Below are 19,351 nucleotides of genomic sequence, written 5' to 3'. Positions count from 1 at the left end.
TGTTTGGCATAAAACCATGGAAAAATTCTCCTGAATCACCTGAATGCGTGATAGGTGTGTCAGAGGAGGGTTAGATTTGAAAACAATCAGAAAAAGCTCCTGCCCACTGTTACCCTAGCTGATATCTTTATAGGATCACAATATTTCATTTTAACAGACCTTCGTCAGATACACACTCAACAGACACTGTGGGAAGATTTTTACAATAAACTACACATATCAGTCTCATTAACACTTTATTTTTAAAGTCTGTTTTATTTATTTTTTTAATGTATGTAATTAATCGCCTTAAAGAGAGAAATCACTTGCTATGGCCAGCTCTGCAGTCAGCCACAATGGGGCGATTAAGATATTTGGGCTACATATTTCTGGGGCTGTCACATACATCACTGGGTTGGTCACTGTGTGAAGATATAAGTGAAACACATGTAAGAAAAAGATCTTTTGTTTTTGATTTAATAGTGATAAAAAGAAAAGAAAGATACCAAAACTCAACAACATATTTTTTATTCTCATTTTTTCTGAATTTAATAATCTTCTAGGGGTCTGATGTGGCCCTTGGGCTGCCAGTTGATGATCACTTATATACATTATATAGAAATGTCCTGATGCTGTCATCATACCTGATGAAGGTCTGTTGGAACAAAATGTTGTGTTCAAAATAGAATCATCAGCCAATCACAGACAGGTTAACAGGTTTGGCATATATAAATGTGTTTATTTAAGCAGTAATGCACTAGAGTTGCATATACATTACCCCACATATTACACCAGTTTCACAGTCTGTGTGGAACTATGTCTAACTCCATCTCCCCTGCATCAAAATAAATAAATTAAAAGTTCTGTAAACCTATAATTAACACCTTGATGACACCTTAATTCCCATAAATGTGGTTTTACTTTTTCCTTCACTACTGAATGACCCAGAGGGGAGCCCTCATGAACAAAACTGCTGTCAGATTTTTGTGTCCACACACACACACAAACAGCCCGCCTCCTCCCTGGTCCCACCACTTCCCCCCAGCTCTCACACTTGTGCTGTTCTTTCACTCTCATCAGACATCCAGAGTCTCACCATCACTCACCAGTGTTTCACTTTAACACAGCTCCATCACATCTTCATATGAGTGCGTCATTACTACAACCCTTTATATTTTCTGGTGCTTATTTTGTTCTGGGGGAACTTTCTCAAACAAACTTTTTTGGAGGCTCTTGGGACCAGACTACAGCTGCATGCTGGGGCCAGCAGCTGAGGAGCGATGTCATCTCTACTTTCTCACCAAAAGGATCAGACACGCATCAGAAAGTCAGTCTCTGACTCCTCTCCAACTTCATCTGCTGCCACCACCAAGAGCCTGAGGGTGAGCTCTAATGGTCTTTTATCTTTTCACTGTCTGTTTATGCAGAGGAAATGCCAGGGATGACATAGTGCAAACACTAACCTTTGACTTCATTCAGTGTCAAAGAAATATCTCTTTAACAATCCACAGCATGTTCGTGGATGTTTGTACACAAGCTGTACTTATTAAATAGACTCTGCATCAATGTTTAAGAAGTGTGCACCCAGAGGAGACCGCTTTGCCTCATTTTGGGGAACAAGTGGTGCATTTTGTAAATTTTTCTCAGGCAGCAGTTCCTCAAATCCACTTGAAAAGTGTATGGCACTATGCCATTTGCAAGAATGTCTTTAATAAAGTAACATTCTAGAAAAAAGTACAGTAAAACAGACTTTCTCAAAAGATGGTGTTATCAATAAATAATTGCATTTACTGCTGAAGTTCTAGATGGTTTAGTGCAACTATTTTCATATATTAATTGAGAATTAACATCTTTTTATTCTTTTATCAATTACCTAATCATGAACCGCTTTGCCTGATATATACTGGTCTCTATTTATTTTCTATATTTCTTAGAGATAAACTGGGAAAGGGCTCATCTGTGTTTCCCAGTGGTTCTGAAATCATGTTTTAAAACTCCTTCACAAAATTCTGCCAAATTTGAGCAAAGATAATCAAGTTTATTCTTCTTTTTTAATTCTGTTCTGCATATTTTCTGCTGAATTGCCGCAGAAATCTATTTTCCCCTGTGTAATTTAATACTAAGCAACATAAAAACAAACACAAACTTTAATGCAATTGCTTTTGTTGCTAGATGACAGTTAGGGAGGGTTAAATTGACCACTTTGGACTAAATGCCATGATTACGTCATAGCTGTAGATCGTATTACGGTGGCAGAAAACCAGCAAAAGTAAGTAAAGAGAAACAGAGAAGTACTTGAAGCAATTTACATTGCTTTTAATTAAAATAAACAACAAAATATTCACAAAGAGTTCATACTAACCCAGCCATACAAGCACAGGCTGTCAGTATTATTCTTTCTAAAGGCAATCAGGATTAATCGCATTAATCATAATTAACTAAGCTTCACAAGTAGTGCACTTTATTTTTTTTGATAGTTATTTATCCTGTTTTATTTTCCCTTACAGCACACAGTGGTTAAGCCAGAGGTGTCAAACTCAACCAGAGAAGGGGCCAGATTCAGAATTTAGGGCTGACCTGAGAGCCTAACAGGTCAACATTTAAACATAAAAGGTCAACCTTATTTTCACTGGTAATGAAAAAAAACAATGGTGATAAATTATTTTGAGATAAAAAAAAGCCAAAATGTTATGTTTAAAGGCTCAGAATCTGAGATAAAAAGTCAAACGTATTAGTTTAAACCTGTGTAGTTTAAAAGGTCAAAATGTGAGTCTAAATTTCAAATTGTGAGTCTAGAACGTAAAAATTTGGGATTAAAAGTAGAAGTTGGGAGTTTAAATTGTAAAAAAATTAGATAAAATTCAAAATCGGAGTTAAAAGGTCAATATATGACCTAAAATTTAAAATTGTGAATCTTAAAGTATGAGATAAAAAGTCTAAATAATGAATTGCAAAGGACATATATGAGAAAAATTAGAAATCACAAGTGTAGGTTGTCATGTGAGATGCAAAATTGAAAACATGAAATGAAACAAATTAACTTCTTTTCCTTCATTCTTGGCTTTTTATCTAATTATCTTTAGTCTTTACTTTTTCTGATTTTTATGACATAACAAGGATATTTCAAATTATTAAGGTTAAATTTACATGTATTTATTGGAGGAAATCTGCAGACCTCATGCCAGTGGGCTAGTTATACTAAAAATAAGATATGATCTTGCAGGCCGGGTATTACTGTACCATGGGCCGGATTTGGCCCCCGGGCCTTGAGTTTGACATCCCTTGGTTAAGCCATGCAAGTGTCTCCCTGCAACCCTGGTGATGTTAAATTAGTACACCCCTATGCCTTCATGTCTCATTTCCCTTAAAAATGTCTTACAGACAGCTCAGTAGACAATTCAGAAGGCATCTGAAGTTTGCATAGAAGGATGTGGCTGCAGACCTCTATGGGGAGCGTTTTGGGCTCATATGTTGCAGACCTCTATGACGGGGCAACCTCGACTGTGGGGCGGGAAGTGACACTCATTACCCAAGCCAGACCCAGAATGACATACTGAATATTTCTCCGTGCTGTCAGAGGTTATAGCAAGTGGCTATTTTTCACAACAGCAGAATTTTATGAATAAAAATGAAACTCCTACTGAGGGGGGTGAATTTAAATTCAACACACTCCAAACTACAGAAAACCCAGAGTTTTAGGGTTAGGGTTAGGGGAAGGGGTAGGGGGAAGGGAAGTACAGCTAAAAATAACACACCACAAACAATGGAAAAACCCAGTAAGGGTTAGTACGTCACTTTCTGCCCCTTGGTCAAGGTCGCCCCGTTGCAGAGGTCTGCAACAGATGAGCACAAAACATCCCACCATAGAGGTCTGCAGCCAGATGCCTCTCAAATGTTGTATCAAACATTAATATTTTTACTCTCACATTATTTCCTTTCCAATCCATAACAGCTTCCTTCTTCCATGTTTAAGTTCATGAGTCTTCAATCTGTCTATTAAAGCAGCTCTGTATTCAAACAAGAATCTACTAAAAATGCCCAGAATCCATGCTATCATAAGCAGACAGTGGGAGACTCCTGGGCATGACCACAGAGTACAAACTTCTGTGAGTTTCTCAACAAAGTGGGAAAAGACGTCCATCCAAGGTAACTTTAGCCATGCTTAACCCATTAACCTGACATTGACCAAAGCTCAGGCTCAGCCGTCAACGGTTGTCTTATCACTGTCAGCTATCTTGTTTTCTGCTTCCAAATATTAAATAACTGGAGAAGATGCCCAGATGGTCCATGACTTCCTGGTGCAAACTGACTTCCAGCTATGATTTTTAACCTTGCAAAGCTTATTGACCTGATTTCATGTCTGTCGTAAGATGAATCCAGCTTACAAAGCTCCAATCTGAAACGCATTTTCCCAGTCAGAGAATGACCGGACTAATTAGCATTGTTTGAGCATTTAGGCAGCTATTGGTGTGGTTTTGTTGTAATGCAGGCCTGTAAACAATGGTGGCTGGTGAAGAGATTAGTGTAGATGCAGCTTTACGGCAGTTTAATCCAAGCTGGACATTTCTTTATCAAATGAGCAAAGAACTGATAGTGAACTGCCTTTATTTTGGTAGGACAGCTGAAGAAAGACAGGGGGCATGGGGAGAGAGAGCAAGGGGAAGACATGCACTAAGCAGCTCCAAGACTGGGAGTCAATCTGAGGACCATTGAGTTCTGCCTCTGCATGCGGCTGCCTGCTCTAGCTACTGAGGTAAACTGGCAACCTGAGACCTTTTGTACAGGTTTGGCCATTTTCAAACACCATGTAAGGGCTGTTGCCCACATGGATATGAGATATATCACATGCAATATGTTTTGTGTCAGGTTATAATAATAAACACCGAAATGGTCAGCTGCTCTGAAAGTAGGAAGTGAAAATGGGAATTGAAAAGATATAATGTGGTTTCTGCCCTTACAGACGCATTTTGATTTCAATTTTTGTAGGCATTATACTTGACTGGATTTTAAAAAATTGCCCTTGAAAAAGAAGTCTAGTACCCTGCTTTGTTCTCCAAAGCAGCCTGACAGGGAGGCTATAGATCCCCAGTACAGCCCTGGTCACCCCACCAACAGCAAAGATAATGTTTTTCTCACTCATAAGACCTTGACATGTCTTAAAACGCTCTTCACAACTCAACATCTAATTTAATAAACTGAACTCAACTGTATTTTGATTTGCATAAAGAAACAAAACTTGCAAGAAGATCCCATGCAAAGTTGTAATAAGCTGTTAATCTTTTCTGTTTATGTGAACTAAGAATCCACTGGGGAAATATACAGAGTGACTCTGAGAGAGGCACACAGGAAGAGAGAGAGAAAGAAAGAGAGCAGAGGGTGAAAGACAGGATGACAGGGAACAGAGGGAAGGAGGGCTGGAGTAGTAAGGACTGGCTTGTGGGAACTCAGACGCAGTATTTATGGATGTTTATCTCATGGAGAGTCCTCGGGGAAGCTCACATTTTCCACTTGGGAATAACTGGTCAGCAGAGAAGAAGTTCCTCATGGGATAGAGAGAAGCTGGAAGAGAGTTCAGTGACAGAGGCTCTGGACAAATGTCACAAAAAATAAAGTTTCCATCAGCATCTGTTTATAAGGGATGTCGCTTAATCTAAACCAGAGCTTTCCCCAAGTCTGCACACTGTATATCATTAATGAGCATTTAGTGAGCAGAGCCGAGCGTCCACAGAGAGCCTTAAAGGAGCTGACATCAGAGTCTGGTGAAGATCCAGAGGTCTTGTAAATGTCTCAGCAGAGGCCTATCGCCGTGTTTACACATAGTTTCTGTAACTTAAACCTTTTTTACAGAAATCCACTTGCTGTGTATGTGATTTAGTCTGTTTTTTGTCTGAGATTATGCGACTGTCACAATAAGTTTACACTTGAAAAAATAAAGTTAAACGTAAAATGGAACTGCACGTAGTTTCTCAGAAGTTTGTTCAAAACAAGATAAAATTATCTGGTACATACTGACTGGACTTTTTTAATGAATGCAGAAGTGATTGCAGCAGGCAAGTTTATACATTCTGATTTTTAGCATTGATGAATATATTAACACTAAAAAGGAAGACGTGTTCGTTTTCCTTAAAGACAGAGAGCATGGGTTCAGACAGCTAAGAGACTAAATAAGGCAACACTTTGGCTCAGACCCAGTTCACTCCTTACCCCTACCACTTAGCCCTTCTCCTATGTTTTGCAAATTTACGTCCAGGAGTAGGGGTGTCCCAGTTATTGTTGGAAAGGAGGGATTGGGAAAAGTGTTAGGGCTACCTGGCAATTTAAGCGATAGATTTTCTAGAGGCACGCTCCAATGAGGAAGTTATATATTTAAAAAAAAACAAGAATACCTTGCAAGTTATTGTCAAGATTTAAAAAAAAACTATGACATCAGATCATCGGGGTGGGCAACAGGGGCAGTGAACTGTGGACTAGCACAAAAAAGTAAGGACATTTGTGTTTAGTAGATCATTTCTTTGTTGTAACAATGCTTCTTGGCAGTAGATCTTTTACCATTGGAGCACCTATTTATTTCCCTTTTAAATGGTGCCACATTTGTTAGGAACATGCATTTGAGGGATGAGCAGCAGAGCTGAGTATATGGGTTGTGTGCATGAAAAATTTGCCCATCTTCCCTGCCAATGTCAAACAGCTCATTCTGCTGTTGCTACTCACCTTTTGTTTTAAGCTTCTGGTACCCCCAGGTGCTGAGAATCAGATTTTGATTGGCTGCTGTTATGTTCAACAATGAGACCAGATTCTGTCAGTTAGATTGTAGGGTCAAAACGTGGAGAAGAAGCAGAGAACGCTATGCTGATTGCTTGACTAATAGAGTAATATCTTTTGGTGGAGGCAGTGTGATGGTGTGGGTTGGCATCTCCTTTGCTGGAAAATGAGGCTTGTCATCATTGGAGGCAATCTCAATGCAGAGAGATAGGGAGATTAATGTCTGCAATCAGTGGAAATCCCATATCTCCACAGTCAAGGGCCGAACTCTATCCTCTGTGATGACAACTCTTGCCCCAACAGAGCGGGGTTTATCAGAGACTACCTCCAAAATAAAGGTACAAGAGACCGGGAGCCCCACTGTACCTGAAGGTGGTTGAACATAGCCATGCATATTATAGAATAGTCATGTGCAGCCAAGGCCATCCAAAAGGGCAGATAAAGGAGGGGGCTTTCTGGAGCCCAGCCGAACTGGGGGGCAATGGAGGTCAGGAAAATCAACAGTAAATGGTCAACAGTAAAGTTAAGCTGTGATGTTCATATTTTAACCTGCATAACCACAACTATCAAATAAACAAATATGTTTTTTATTCTGTTGTGCCAAAGTAAATACACTTCTTAAAATGGAAATCCTTTTCCTTAAAAACAAAATTGAAATGGGAAAAAATAGCAAAAAAAATAGATTTTGAAAGTAGCAGAAATAGGTTAGAAGTGCCAAAAATTAGATAAAAATGGCAAAAAAATGTGTTGAAGTGGCAAAAACAGGCATAATAAGTGGTAAAAGGGGATTAAAAACTGGCCGAAAAGGGATTTACAGTGGTAAAAGTGGGTGGAAAATTAGCTTGAAATGAGATGAAAAATTGGTTTGAACTGTAACTGAGGCAGAAAAATAGGCAGAAATGTGCAGAAATGGGTGGTTTAACAAGTGGTTAATAGTGGCAATAATGTGTCTATAGAGGCAGCAATAGGCAGGACGTTGAAAGAAATGGTTTTACAAGTGGCAAAAACAGGCAGGATAAAAAATGGTGGAAAGGGTTTTAAAGTGACAAAAATGGATTTTATGTCGCAAATATGTTTTGAAATTGGTAAAATGGCAGAAGTGTAGAATGGAAAACCTGTAATTGAGAAAAAAAAAGGTTTATTAAGGCATGTGAAGACCCTCTCTCAGTGTCTCGCAACCCCCAAGAGGGGTCCCAACCCCCAGGTAGAGAGCCACTGGTCTAGAGGAGAATGGCCTGTAATCCTGACCTCAACCTCACTGAACACTTGTGGGATCAGCGTGGGCGTGCTACTCATGCTAGAGTGACCAACAGAGCCACTCTGACTGACTTGTGACAAATGCTGGTAGAAGAATGGGATGCCATCCAACATCAGTGTGATCAATTATCCAATCAAGAGTCAATGGCAGAATAAGCTGTTTGGCATTGGCAAGGAAGATTTGGCACATTTTTCATGGGCGCAACCCACATACTCAGCTCTGCTGCTCATCCCACAAATGCATGATCCTTACAAATATGGCATCATTTAAAAGGCTAATAAACAGGCTTTCCAACGGTATAAAATTTATTGCCAAGAAGCATTGTTACAACAAAAAAATAATATACCAAACACAAATTTCCTTACTTTTTGTTTAAAGTTTATATTTCACATTAAATGAAGAGAAAATACATTTCATTTTTAAGGTAAATGATCACGTTTTGTCGCACTTAATGTGTTCGGTTGGGCAGCGATTTCAATATGGAGCCCGCTTGGGATCAGCTTCAAAAGTAGTTAGAGTCTGCGTATTGGGAGCAGATGGCTGACATCACACAGGCTTTGTCCAATTCTTTCTACAGTCTATGGAATAATCTCACTGTTAAAGGCTTAAAGTTCCATTTATTTTTGTAAGGAAATAAAAGTTTTACAAGAGTATGCTAATTAGAAGGGAAAAGACGAGTTTATGTCGGTTTATTTCAATGTCCGGCCCCCACAGCGCTGATCAAGAAAAACCTGGCGCCCTTGTGAAAATGGAGTTGATGACCCCTGGTATAGGGTTTCAAAGCAAAACAAAGAAATCATTTTCCAAGTTTCTACCTTGAGGTCCCATGGTGAACAAGGCCACATGTAATTGCCTACCTTTGCATAACAATAAAATCACCAAGGCCTATGGTAAAAAAGTAATGTTGTCGCAGTGCACCAAGAATACAGTGATTTTTTATTTATTTTTTATTTTTTTTCAGTATGTTACAGTAGAGATCATATTTGTCATCACCTCACTCAAGGGGCATAACAAATTTGAGGACACGCTAACTGACTGTAAATTCTAAGTATAAAAATTAAACCAATGAGTAAAAGTGGCTGTGTTGGTCAGGGTGGGTCTGGACTACATGAAGAGAGATCAAGCAGCACAAAAGGTTTGGTCTTTCATGCCCTGAGAGCACCATGCCCAGGTGCTCTGAATCAGAACAGCTGATTCCACTCAGAACAAAGGAGAGTGTGGGTAGAGCCCATCTAGGGAAGGTAAGGCGATGGCTGTCACATACTGCTGTGTTTTGGTCTTACGTATAGATATAAATCAAATTAAACTTTATATCAGGGGAGATTTTTCACCATTATGTCAGACACTACTCCTCACTATTGTCACCAAAAACACAGAATAAAAGAATGTAGTTAGGAAGAACAGTGCTTTAACTAACAGTAGAGGTCCAGAGAGTTCAGTTCCAAGAAGCACTACAGCTGTTCAACCAGACTGTTTGTTCAACATTGTCTCGTACACTTAGTCTTTATTTTGTAACTAATACAGATCTGCTTATCACAATGGACTCTGTCTGACTCTTACTGATGGTATCAGAAATAAATCTTTGTCACTCACTGTGATTTATTTTGCCACATTTCTCTTCTTTTTAAGGCAGTGTTAGCTTTAATTGGCTATCTTTTCCTCTGCTCTGCCACTTAAAAATCTCTCATCGAGGAAACTTTCGAACTCTTCCAACGTCAGCAGGCTATAATGAACAAACTGTGAGGGCCACTGGCAGAGCTATTACCATTTTTGGATGTGTTTAGTTATCTGTGCTTGTCAGTTTATTTTAAGGATCATTTCCTCTCTCCTTCTTTGACTTGGCTTGGTATTTGAGACTGCCATAAACCTTTTCTTGGAAAACAGAAGAAAAAATCAGTGAAGAGTTCATGGTGCTGTCACTTCAAAGAGTCTTTGACGTTTGCTTTTAAGTGGATGTAAAGATAATAAATGCTCTTTGTGATGAGTTACATCTTATAAAATAAGCCCATTGTGATTCACCAATGCATGCTTCAGCTATTACACAGAGAGAGGGTTTAAAATGCTTAATTTATGGGTTTGCTCACATATTTAACTTCCCAGATCTGTCAACCCAGTGATCAAGTCTGTTTGATTTTCAGTGAACCAATACTTTGTTGCTGTTGTATTTTTATTTCCTTTGGTTTGATGTAAAACATTTCTCTTCTGTTTCAGCATGAGAGGCTGTCTAGGTAAGCATCCTCTGATTTAATTTACATCAAGATATCAAATCATCACCTGGGAGAAAATACGTTTGTGATATTAAACTTTGAGTCAATCATGAGTGTTGTACAGCTAATACCTCTTCTTGTTGTCAGATTGAACTCGTCAGGAACCTCTGACAGCTCCAACAACACATCCACAAACCACGCCGAGTCGTACTTCAAACGCAGAGAGAACAGACTGTCTGCGAGGAAAAAAGCAGAAGAGGAGACTGCAAACAACGACTACAAAAAGGTAAGTGATACAGCTAGCATTGGTATAAAAATGCATGTGACTTCAGTTTCTGTTTCCAGAACAAAGGAAGTAAAAAAGACTAGCTGGCCATTAACTAACAAACCTTTAGTGTCTTATCCTTAAAAGCAGACTCAAGACCTACATTTTTAGATGGCTTTTACCTAAAATTAATATCCTCATCTTAACTTGTTTTAGTGATTTAGGTTTTATCTTCTTCTGTTTTAACTTCGAATGATCTTTTAGTCATTTATCCTGTCATCCTATCCTATCCTATTAATCATATTTCACCCAGTTCTCCTTAAGTGTTTTAATTTCTTATTTGAGCTTTTCCCTTAGTCACCTTTTTGTGTTTTTTTCATATTTCAGCATCTTTTTAATGTATTTTATTTCATTTAAATTCATTTTTATTTCATTTAATATTCTATTCTACACTTTAACCTTCCCCTCCAGAGTTTCCCCATTTTAAACCTTTAAGATTGCGTTTCCTCCGTCCCTACTTGGTAACTTCCTGTTCTTGTTGTGTCTTTTATCTATGATGTATTTGCCAATATTGTGTATGGATTGTGGGAAGGGGGGATGGGGGTTAGAGGGTTGGGTGGAGTGGGTTAGGGTCATATTTCCTTTTATCTCCTTTAATTTCTCTGTTTGTGAAGCATTTTGTGCTGCATTGTCTTATATGAAAAGTGCTATATAAATAAAGTTTGATTGATTATTTTGCCTTATTTTTAATGCCTTTATCTTGATAAATAAAGGGGAGATTAAAGGATATCATATGTTAATAACTTTTTCCAACTCTCCCCTTAAATTAGCAATAGATATTCAGGTCATATCAAAATCTGAATTTTCAAGATAACACATCATAATATTGTATTGCTTTTCTAAAAATCGCTCATATGCTAAAAGGCACATTAATAAATCAATGCAAGAAAAGCATCTCAGCCATGCTAGCAGCACTTTGAGGGCTTAGACATGCATTAAGTGTGTATCAATGTGATGTCAGGAGTGGTCACGATTAGGACTGAACGATTTGGGGAAATAATCTAATTGCGATTTTTTCCCCCCCATTTTTGCAATCGCGACTTGATATGCGATTATATCTCATGTTCCTTATATTATGTTTTGTTTTCCAACAAACACAAGCAACAAATCATTATATATTATAACCAACAAAATAGTAGATAAAACTAGAGCTGAAAATTTTTCAAAAATATCTAACTGTGATGATTTTTACTCGTATTGCAACTTGGATAGGAGTTGATGTATTGAAGGGAGTTATAATTTTTACGTCACTCTCATATTCAATGAGAAATACGTAGAAAAAAGGAGGATTTTTTAGACTATTCTGAAAAAAATTGCCTGTGGATGATTGCATGAAAATTTTAAAATTATAAACTGGTATTGAAAACAAATTTCAGGTTAAAGAAATATTGCACCTTCTGCAATTTAAAAATTGCAGCAGGCCATATTGCGATTTAATCTAATTTTTTGATTAATTGTCCAGCCCTAGTCACGTTATGTTACATCACGATATGTTACATCACGATATTGTTATGAATTCTTAGATTTTTAAGAAACTAGATTAGTTTTTTCCCTACAAAACCCAGTGAGAATTCACCCTGCTCATTTAGGTAAACTTGGTGCACCTGAGGTGGCTGCCCCCAGCTGAGAGCTGTTGGTAATCAGCAGGGCTGGGAGGCTATATAGGGAGCAGGCTGCTGCTCAGTTTGAGTTGGGTTTTGAGTGTGTGAGGGTCAACACCATCAGTTGGCTCTCTCTAGTTGTGTTTGAGTTTAAGGAAAAAGAGATCATTTTGTTTCAGGGCTTTTGGTTTGTGTGTGAGAGGGAAAATCAAAATATTTTATTTCACTTACCCCTCATTGGAAAATGACTCCCACCTATTTTTGTTTATGGGTCAGATTTCCAGTTCATCTGTCAGTTTGATAGACTTAGTGGGGGGCAATATGTTACATCACGATATGTTGTCTTGTTATGTAACGCTACATATGATACAATACGACACAATTCAATATGAAACTATACAATGAGTTGCAATACAAAAAGATAGGACACAATATAATACAACACGATAAGATATGGCACAGTATGATACAATATGATATGATACCAAACAATACAAAACAATACTGTACGAAACAATATGGTGCAATACAAAAGGATACACTATGATATAATACAATGTGTTATGCTACAGTACACTTTACTGACCCCTATGGGAAAATTGTCTAACAGTGATCATTTAGAACAATAACAACAATAGTCCACATGTACACAGAGTAGCACATACTAATGAACAATGTTAGCCACACTTAGTGCACGCACTCTTATTGCATGAGATTTGCATAGAAATAGCAAAAAGTAATCATGTTCATACCACAACTGGTAAAAAGTGTAAGACTCAATCAATCAATCAGTCTTCATACAGTGCCAATACATATCCAAAATTATAAAGGAACTTTACAGATAGGGCAGGTCTAGACTGTACTCTCTGTAGTCTCTGTATTATAATAACAAAGACCAGCATTAGTCATTAGTGTTTTGGTAAAGACTGTCCCCTATTATGATTGTGTTTACCATATCAAAAAACACTGTCTCACACTAACTTTAGGTCATTGTAGAAACATACAAAGGAGAAGTTGAGTTAAGCCTTAACCTCCTTGAGAACAGCTACACTGCTGGCTTACAGTCACAGCATCCATGGTCCTAATCAGGCAGAACTTGGATTCTTCCTAAAACCAAAAGCCAAGTTTTATTAAAGTTCATCTCCTGTAAAGTGTGTGCCCGTAAAAACATGAATCATTGAAACCAAAATCTTTTTTGAACATGCCTGTTTCTCCTGTAAAAATCAATAGGCTATTTTACCATGGGGTGTGTATGTGACTTCTAGTGCTTCTACAGTCAGCCTCTAGTGGACACTGCAGGAACTACAGCTTTTTGCATTTACGAATTAGCTTCATCTTTCAACACTAGTATTTCATCCACAGAGTGGCTGTAATATCAGGACATAATCATGCTAGTCCATTCAATAAATTTGGGTAGATTGCTGTCAAAACCACACGTGAACCTCTGGTGAATATGATGGTTATCCAATGCAGCATGTAAATGACAGCACAAAGTCATGAACCAAGCAAAATCTAAAAAAAAAAGATTGAGTAATTTCCTTGCAAAAAAGGCCCCAGGCTCAAAAATTCAAAACTAGGCCTGTCACTTGAAAGATGCCTGTGACTGACTTTGTTGGTCTGTGTGTTGTGAAAACCATCAAATATTATCTTGAAAATCCTAACCAGTGCATGTTTTACAGATGTATGAAAAGGCTTTGGCCACCAATCAGAGGTTGAAGTCCAGACTTGAGACAAGCAAACAGGAACTCACCGTGATCCAGGACCAGCTGGAGAGAGCACAGGTAGGTACAGTTACAGTCACCTCTTTAACCTGTCAGTCTGGATTTCTGAAGAGCAGAGGGAAATGGAGGATGTGACTACAGTGTACTTGCAGGTGTCTGACAGTCATAATCATCAGAATTGACTTGTGTTTTTCATGCCAGCACGGGGTGAAATATCTGCTGTACATCCCTATGATGATATCAGGTTTAAGTGTAATATGACATGAAAAATTATAGTCATTAAAGGAGGCTGCAGATCCATTACTGAAGGCTGCCAGCAACATTTCAGAACAGTGAGCTTCTGTGTGTAAACGTGGTTTATTGGATATTAAACACTAGCCACATTTGTAACTGTAATGAAAACAAATGAATATATAATGGATCACTTATACAAAGCACTGAAATCTGTTTTAATATTATTTCATTACTGCAGAAGGAAAGACCAGGAGACAGCAGCTCCAACATGCTTGAAGCAGAAAAGAAGGTAAAACCTCACCAATTGTACTCTTATTTATCACATTTTCTCTGTTTAATTTGACCAATTGAAATCCATGACATCTCCTCTGATTTCAAAGGAAAGTTGGAGTTTAAAAAAGAAGATTTCAGATATGGAGGAGCAGTTAAAGGTATGGCATTGCTTGCTCAGTCTTTTTTTATTGTGCATATGCAACTCCTTTCCTAAAAAGCTGAAACGTTATGAAACATGTGAATTATTTGATTGGGTATAAAAAAGAGCATCCCAACGAGGCTGAATCTCTCTGTAAAGATACGGTTGGCACTGTGTCATAGTTGGGGGCGGGACTTCTTGTGTGGGAAGCCTTCAGTGCACTCCAGTGGTTGATTTTTGCATGTCTTAAAACTTCTCTGTTTCAGTCCAACTCAGAACGAGATGTTTCTGTGTCTGTGGCTTTAAATCTGACTGAACTCTTTGGCTCCGCCCCTCTCAGGAAATGGATATGGCTTAATGGATGTGGCTCTCCTGATCCTCCTCTCAGCTGGCAGCTGATCAGGAGAGGAGGGTGGAACTTTCTTCCAAGAGGGGAGGGCTAAAGAATCCTTGGGGGGGCTCTAACTCCCCATATGACATCATGAGGGGAAATCTGAGAATGGCTTGTTTCAGTTCATATTTTCTGAAAGGTGGAAAAAGAGATGGAAGGAGGGAATGGATTTTTCTGGAGCGTGAGGGGACTGTGGTCAGGCAAGGGGCATATATTTTGGTTAAAAAATCCTGAAAAAGTGATTTTTGCATAATATGTCCCATTTAAAAATCAAACTGACAGACTGACAGCGCCATTCACCGCTCTTTTCCAACTCTTTCTCTCTCTGTCTCTCTCTCTTTCTCTCTGTGATCAATAAACAAACAATAATTCATGCTCATCATCAAAAAGAGAGAATTTTCTTACATACAAGTTAAAGAAAAGTCTTCTGATGATTGATTTAAGGGTCTCTAGATAACAGAAAATTAACACAATTTTATTTTTTTTTTAGGATTGGGCAACAGGATCGGCATGCTTTACTAGCACCAATTAATAAATTATAGAATTTATTTGTCTATAAGAAGGGGAAAGGGTCAAACTTTTGGTTTTTTGTAGGTACAGAAAAAAGTTGTAATCCTGGATCTGCACATGGTCCGTCTTGATCTCACTCGCCAGGGTGAGAACTTAGGCGCAATTACTGCAGTAGGTCTGCAGTATGAGCACATAAATCCTGAGTTTGATGTGTCATAAACATTTCAGTTGCACAGAGACTGCTGGCATTAGACCACCACCGTTACAGAGTTGTAGTCAGTCCGAGCAGAGCTAGGGATAAAACTTAAAATCACACCCTGTGAAACTGCTTTGATGTTGGCGCAGCACGCTTGGAGCTGGGGCTGGCTAACTTGGCCTTGCTCTAGGGCAGGACCATTCTTGGCAAAACTGGGGGTGGAAAGGTAAATCAGCACAGCTTGGTTTGGCTCAGCAGCCAAAAGTCACCTCCAGTTCTGAGGCCATGGTTCTCTGCCGGAAAATTGCTTCCTTTCGGTGGGGAGTGAGTCTCTGCCTTAGGTGAAGGAGTTCAAGTATTGGGGTCTTGTTCACAAGTGAGGGTAAATGGAGATTGATGGATGGATTGGTGCAGCATCAGCAGTTTCAGAGGGAGTATGTCTGTGGTAAGCTCTGGTGGTCCTTCTGAGTCTGGGCCCCAAATGCTTCATCAGATGTTTTTTTTCTTTTTTTTTTTTTGGATCCCACTGAGATATAAAAGATTCTGGTTTTATTATATGCAGAAGGCCACACAGCAGCTCACTGGTACTGGGATTAAGGGTTTGTTTTACTCCTTAGCGTGAATTGGATGTGACTTTGGTGCTCCCTTGATGCCGACTGAACTCATCTTCAAATTCTGTTTATATCAGTGTTTACTTATTGGGGTTGTATTGTCACTTCCATTGTTTTTATGTACAGAAATTTCAAAACATTTATAATATATAAAGCGCTCTGACCCATGGGAAATCTAAGGTTATTTGACATGAGACCAACAACAAACAAACAAACAGGAGCAGTGCAAAGTGTCTGAGGGACTTAGAGCCGTGGTGTGAGCTGCTCTGTCTGTACATGTTTCAGCTGACATCATTTGTCACCGTTCTGCTCCGCTGCCTGAGGAATGTGTGAGCACTTTGACACAGCAGCGAGTGAGCCATCAGGATTCATCTACGGCCTAACCTTCACAAATGTCGGCTGTGTTATGCCCAAGAGGACACAAACAAAAAGCTTTTGTTGTGTGTGAATGGGGGCTCTAAACAAACACTGGGAGCTGCTCTGAAAATAGACGCTCAATACAACAGAGAAGCACTGTTACTTTTTTTTTTTTCTCAATGAGAAAGTCTGGTCCAATTGTGTCTGTGTGTCACTCAGACCCATGTGTATATGTTGTTTTATTCTAAACATTGTCTGCATTTATCCAGATCACATGACACTTCTTCATGAAGCTAAGCAGGGAAAATGAAATTGCCCCTTCCTGATTTCTTCTTCCTTTTTTTTTTTCTTTTTTTTTTTTTTTGCATATTTTTGTCTCACTTTAGTGTTTCAGATCATCAAATTCTAATATTACACAAAGATAATCCCAAATAAATACAAAATGAAGTTTGTTGAGGAGTTCACAAGCCACACCCAGGCCTGATTACTGCTAGACCTGCTGAATCAAGAAATAATTTAAATAGAACCTGTCTGACAAAGTAAAGTAAGCCAGGTCTAAAAAAGTATAACATTAAACTGCAATCCAAAGAAATTCAAGAACAGATAAAAAACAAACTCATCCATTAGTCTGGAAAGGGTTGCAAAGCCATTTCTAATTCTTTGTGGCTCCAGCAAACCATTGTGAGAGCCATTATCCACAAATGGAGAAAATTTGGAACAGTGGTAAACCTTCCCAGGAGTGGCCTGCCTACCTAAATTAATCCAAGAGTGCATCAACGACTCATCCAGGAGGGCAAACATGTTGGTAGTATTTTGACGGTCTGGGGCTGCTTTGGGATGTGAACCTGTGCCATAATTGATGGAACAATGAATTCTGCCACCATTCCTGAAAGAGAATGTCCGTTCATCTGTTCATGACCTCAAGCTCAAACACACTTGGGTTATGCAGAAGGATAGTGATACAAAACACACCAGCAAGTCCACCACTGAAGGACTTAAAAAGAAAAGAAAAAGGTTTTTGAGTGGCCTGATTAAAGCTTGGACTCAAATCTTATTGAGATGCTGAGACATGACTTCAAACAGGCCGTTCAGGCTAGAAAACCCTCATATGTTGCTGAATTCAAACAATTCTGCTAATAAGTTTGGGCCACAATTCCTCCACAGTGATGTGAAAGACTCATCCAAAAGCTTTCTTGCAGGACAGTTTGTCAAGTAACACATGTGATTTGCGGTTATACTTATTTCTTTATTTGATTTGCTGTTATTTACATTTGGCGGTGTGGCTGTTCTGGGATCCCTCTGCCCCTCCATGAGCCTATGTGGATGGCATCAAGTAGGAACAGCACACACTCCTGCCTACAAGGCAGGCCTAAGGCAGGGAGAGAAGCAGCAATAAAGCCAAAGCAGAGCAAGCATCACTGACAACAGAAAGATGTTGATTAAGTCAGAAGCAGAATAAAGGAGGAGCTGGGGTGGAGGAGGGTCGCAAAAAGTGGCTTACAGAGAGAGCAGCAAAGCTTAACCAAAGCAAGAGTTCAATTATGGAAGCATGAGTGCAATTAGCCAATAGCATACCGAGAGCGAATCAGCTGGCTGTCAGCGGATAACAGCTAATGTGAGATCAGATTATCTCAATTATATGGCAGTGCAAAACTCAGTGGCCTGCCTGAATTGATGTTATATGCTTGAATTGTTGTCACCAAGGGTGGAACAACCAGTTTTTAGGTTTAGGGCAATTACTTTTTTACACTGAGCCAAGTAAGTTTGATATGATGCACTGCATATTAAAATACTACAAAAACGCACATTCATTGTAAAAACACAAAACAAGATGGACTGCACACAAAATATAACATACACACAGTAAAGTATACCTGTAGAACATCAATGTAACAATGTGATGTTTTAACTTCTTAAAAATTAAGCATTTCTTCCAATCATATGATTTTCCAGGATGTGAACAGCATGCTTTTTACATCTGTGTCCACTTTAGTGATGTGCTGCTCTTTCTTCAGGTCAAAGCCGAGCTCAAGATGGAGAACCAGAGACTGAAGGACGAGAATGGCGCTTTAATCCGGGTCATCACTAAACTGTCAAAGTGAGACAGAAAGCAGGAAAGATAAGACGAAGTGTGATGGATACCAGGAGCCATATTTTTGCCCTTTGGTAGAATGTATGTACATAGTTTTACAGTAATTTTGTTTTTCCATAGTCTGTTGTAACACTTGGGAGAATGATTACACTTCACATCAGCTATAAATGTGAATTATTGTACTGGATCAACCTGAGTGACACATTCCTGGACAGATAATGCATTAAATTAAACTTCATTTTGTATATTCAGAAGACATTCCTACATAAAGGTGCCAAAACCACCACTTCCTGTGTTTTTTCTTCACTCTGAGCACATTTGTCCAGGAGAAATCTCTGATAATAAAGAAAACCTCTGCATACCTAAACAGACAAAATACTGCCGGTATTTCAAAGACCTATTACCATGGAAACCGCAATATTTCGTCCACTCCGTATGCAGACCTTGAAAATTGGCTTGGGGCTGTCAGGGACCGAGGATGATGGATGAGCTACATTTTTCAGGATGGTGGGAGAGTCAGCTCTGATTTAAGAGTTTTACCTTGAAGTATGATGTCACAAATGACAGGCTTTTCTTCCTCAACCGCAATATAAAAACTCCTTAATGCATGAAAGTCATTGAGCTAAAAAATGAACCTTATTTTACCTCATAACTTTTAGCACAGGACTTCTGGTTTAGCCACAGAGAGGATGACA

The 19,351-nt window shown here is 38.8% G+C and overlaps 1 protein-coding gene across 1 annotated transcript; it reads left to right on the top strand.

Annotated features, from left to right (window-relative positions):
* The first annotated feature begins 1,020 nt into the window (after window positions 1-1,020).
* On the top strand, window positions 1,021-18,939 carry LOC121506877 (protein phosphatase 1 regulatory subunit 12B-like). Its single transcript, XM_041782856.1, has 7 exons — window positions 1,021-1,361; window positions 10,211-10,227; window positions 10,354-10,492; window positions 13,812-13,913; window positions 14,326-14,376; window positions 14,468-14,518; window positions 18,580-18,939. Exons 1-7 carry the CDS (start codon window positions 1,260-1,262, stop codon window positions 18,664-18,666), a joined length of 549 nt encoding a protein of 182 aa, XP_041638790.1. The 5' UTR covers window positions 1,021-1,259; the 3' UTR covers window positions 18,667-18,939.
* The last annotated feature ends 412 nt before the right edge of the window (window positions 18,940-19,351 follow it).

The sequence above is a fragment of the Cheilinus undulatus genome, linkage group 3 (assembly GCF_018320785.1).
Source record: "Cheilinus undulatus linkage group 3, ASM1832078v1, whole genome shotgun sequence".
NCBI lineage: Eukaryota > Metazoa > Chordata > Actinopteri > Labriformes > Labridae > Cheilinus > Cheilinus undulatus.
The sequence above is the reverse complement of the archived record's forward strand: the minus strand, read 5'-3'. Positions and strand labels throughout refer to the sequence as shown.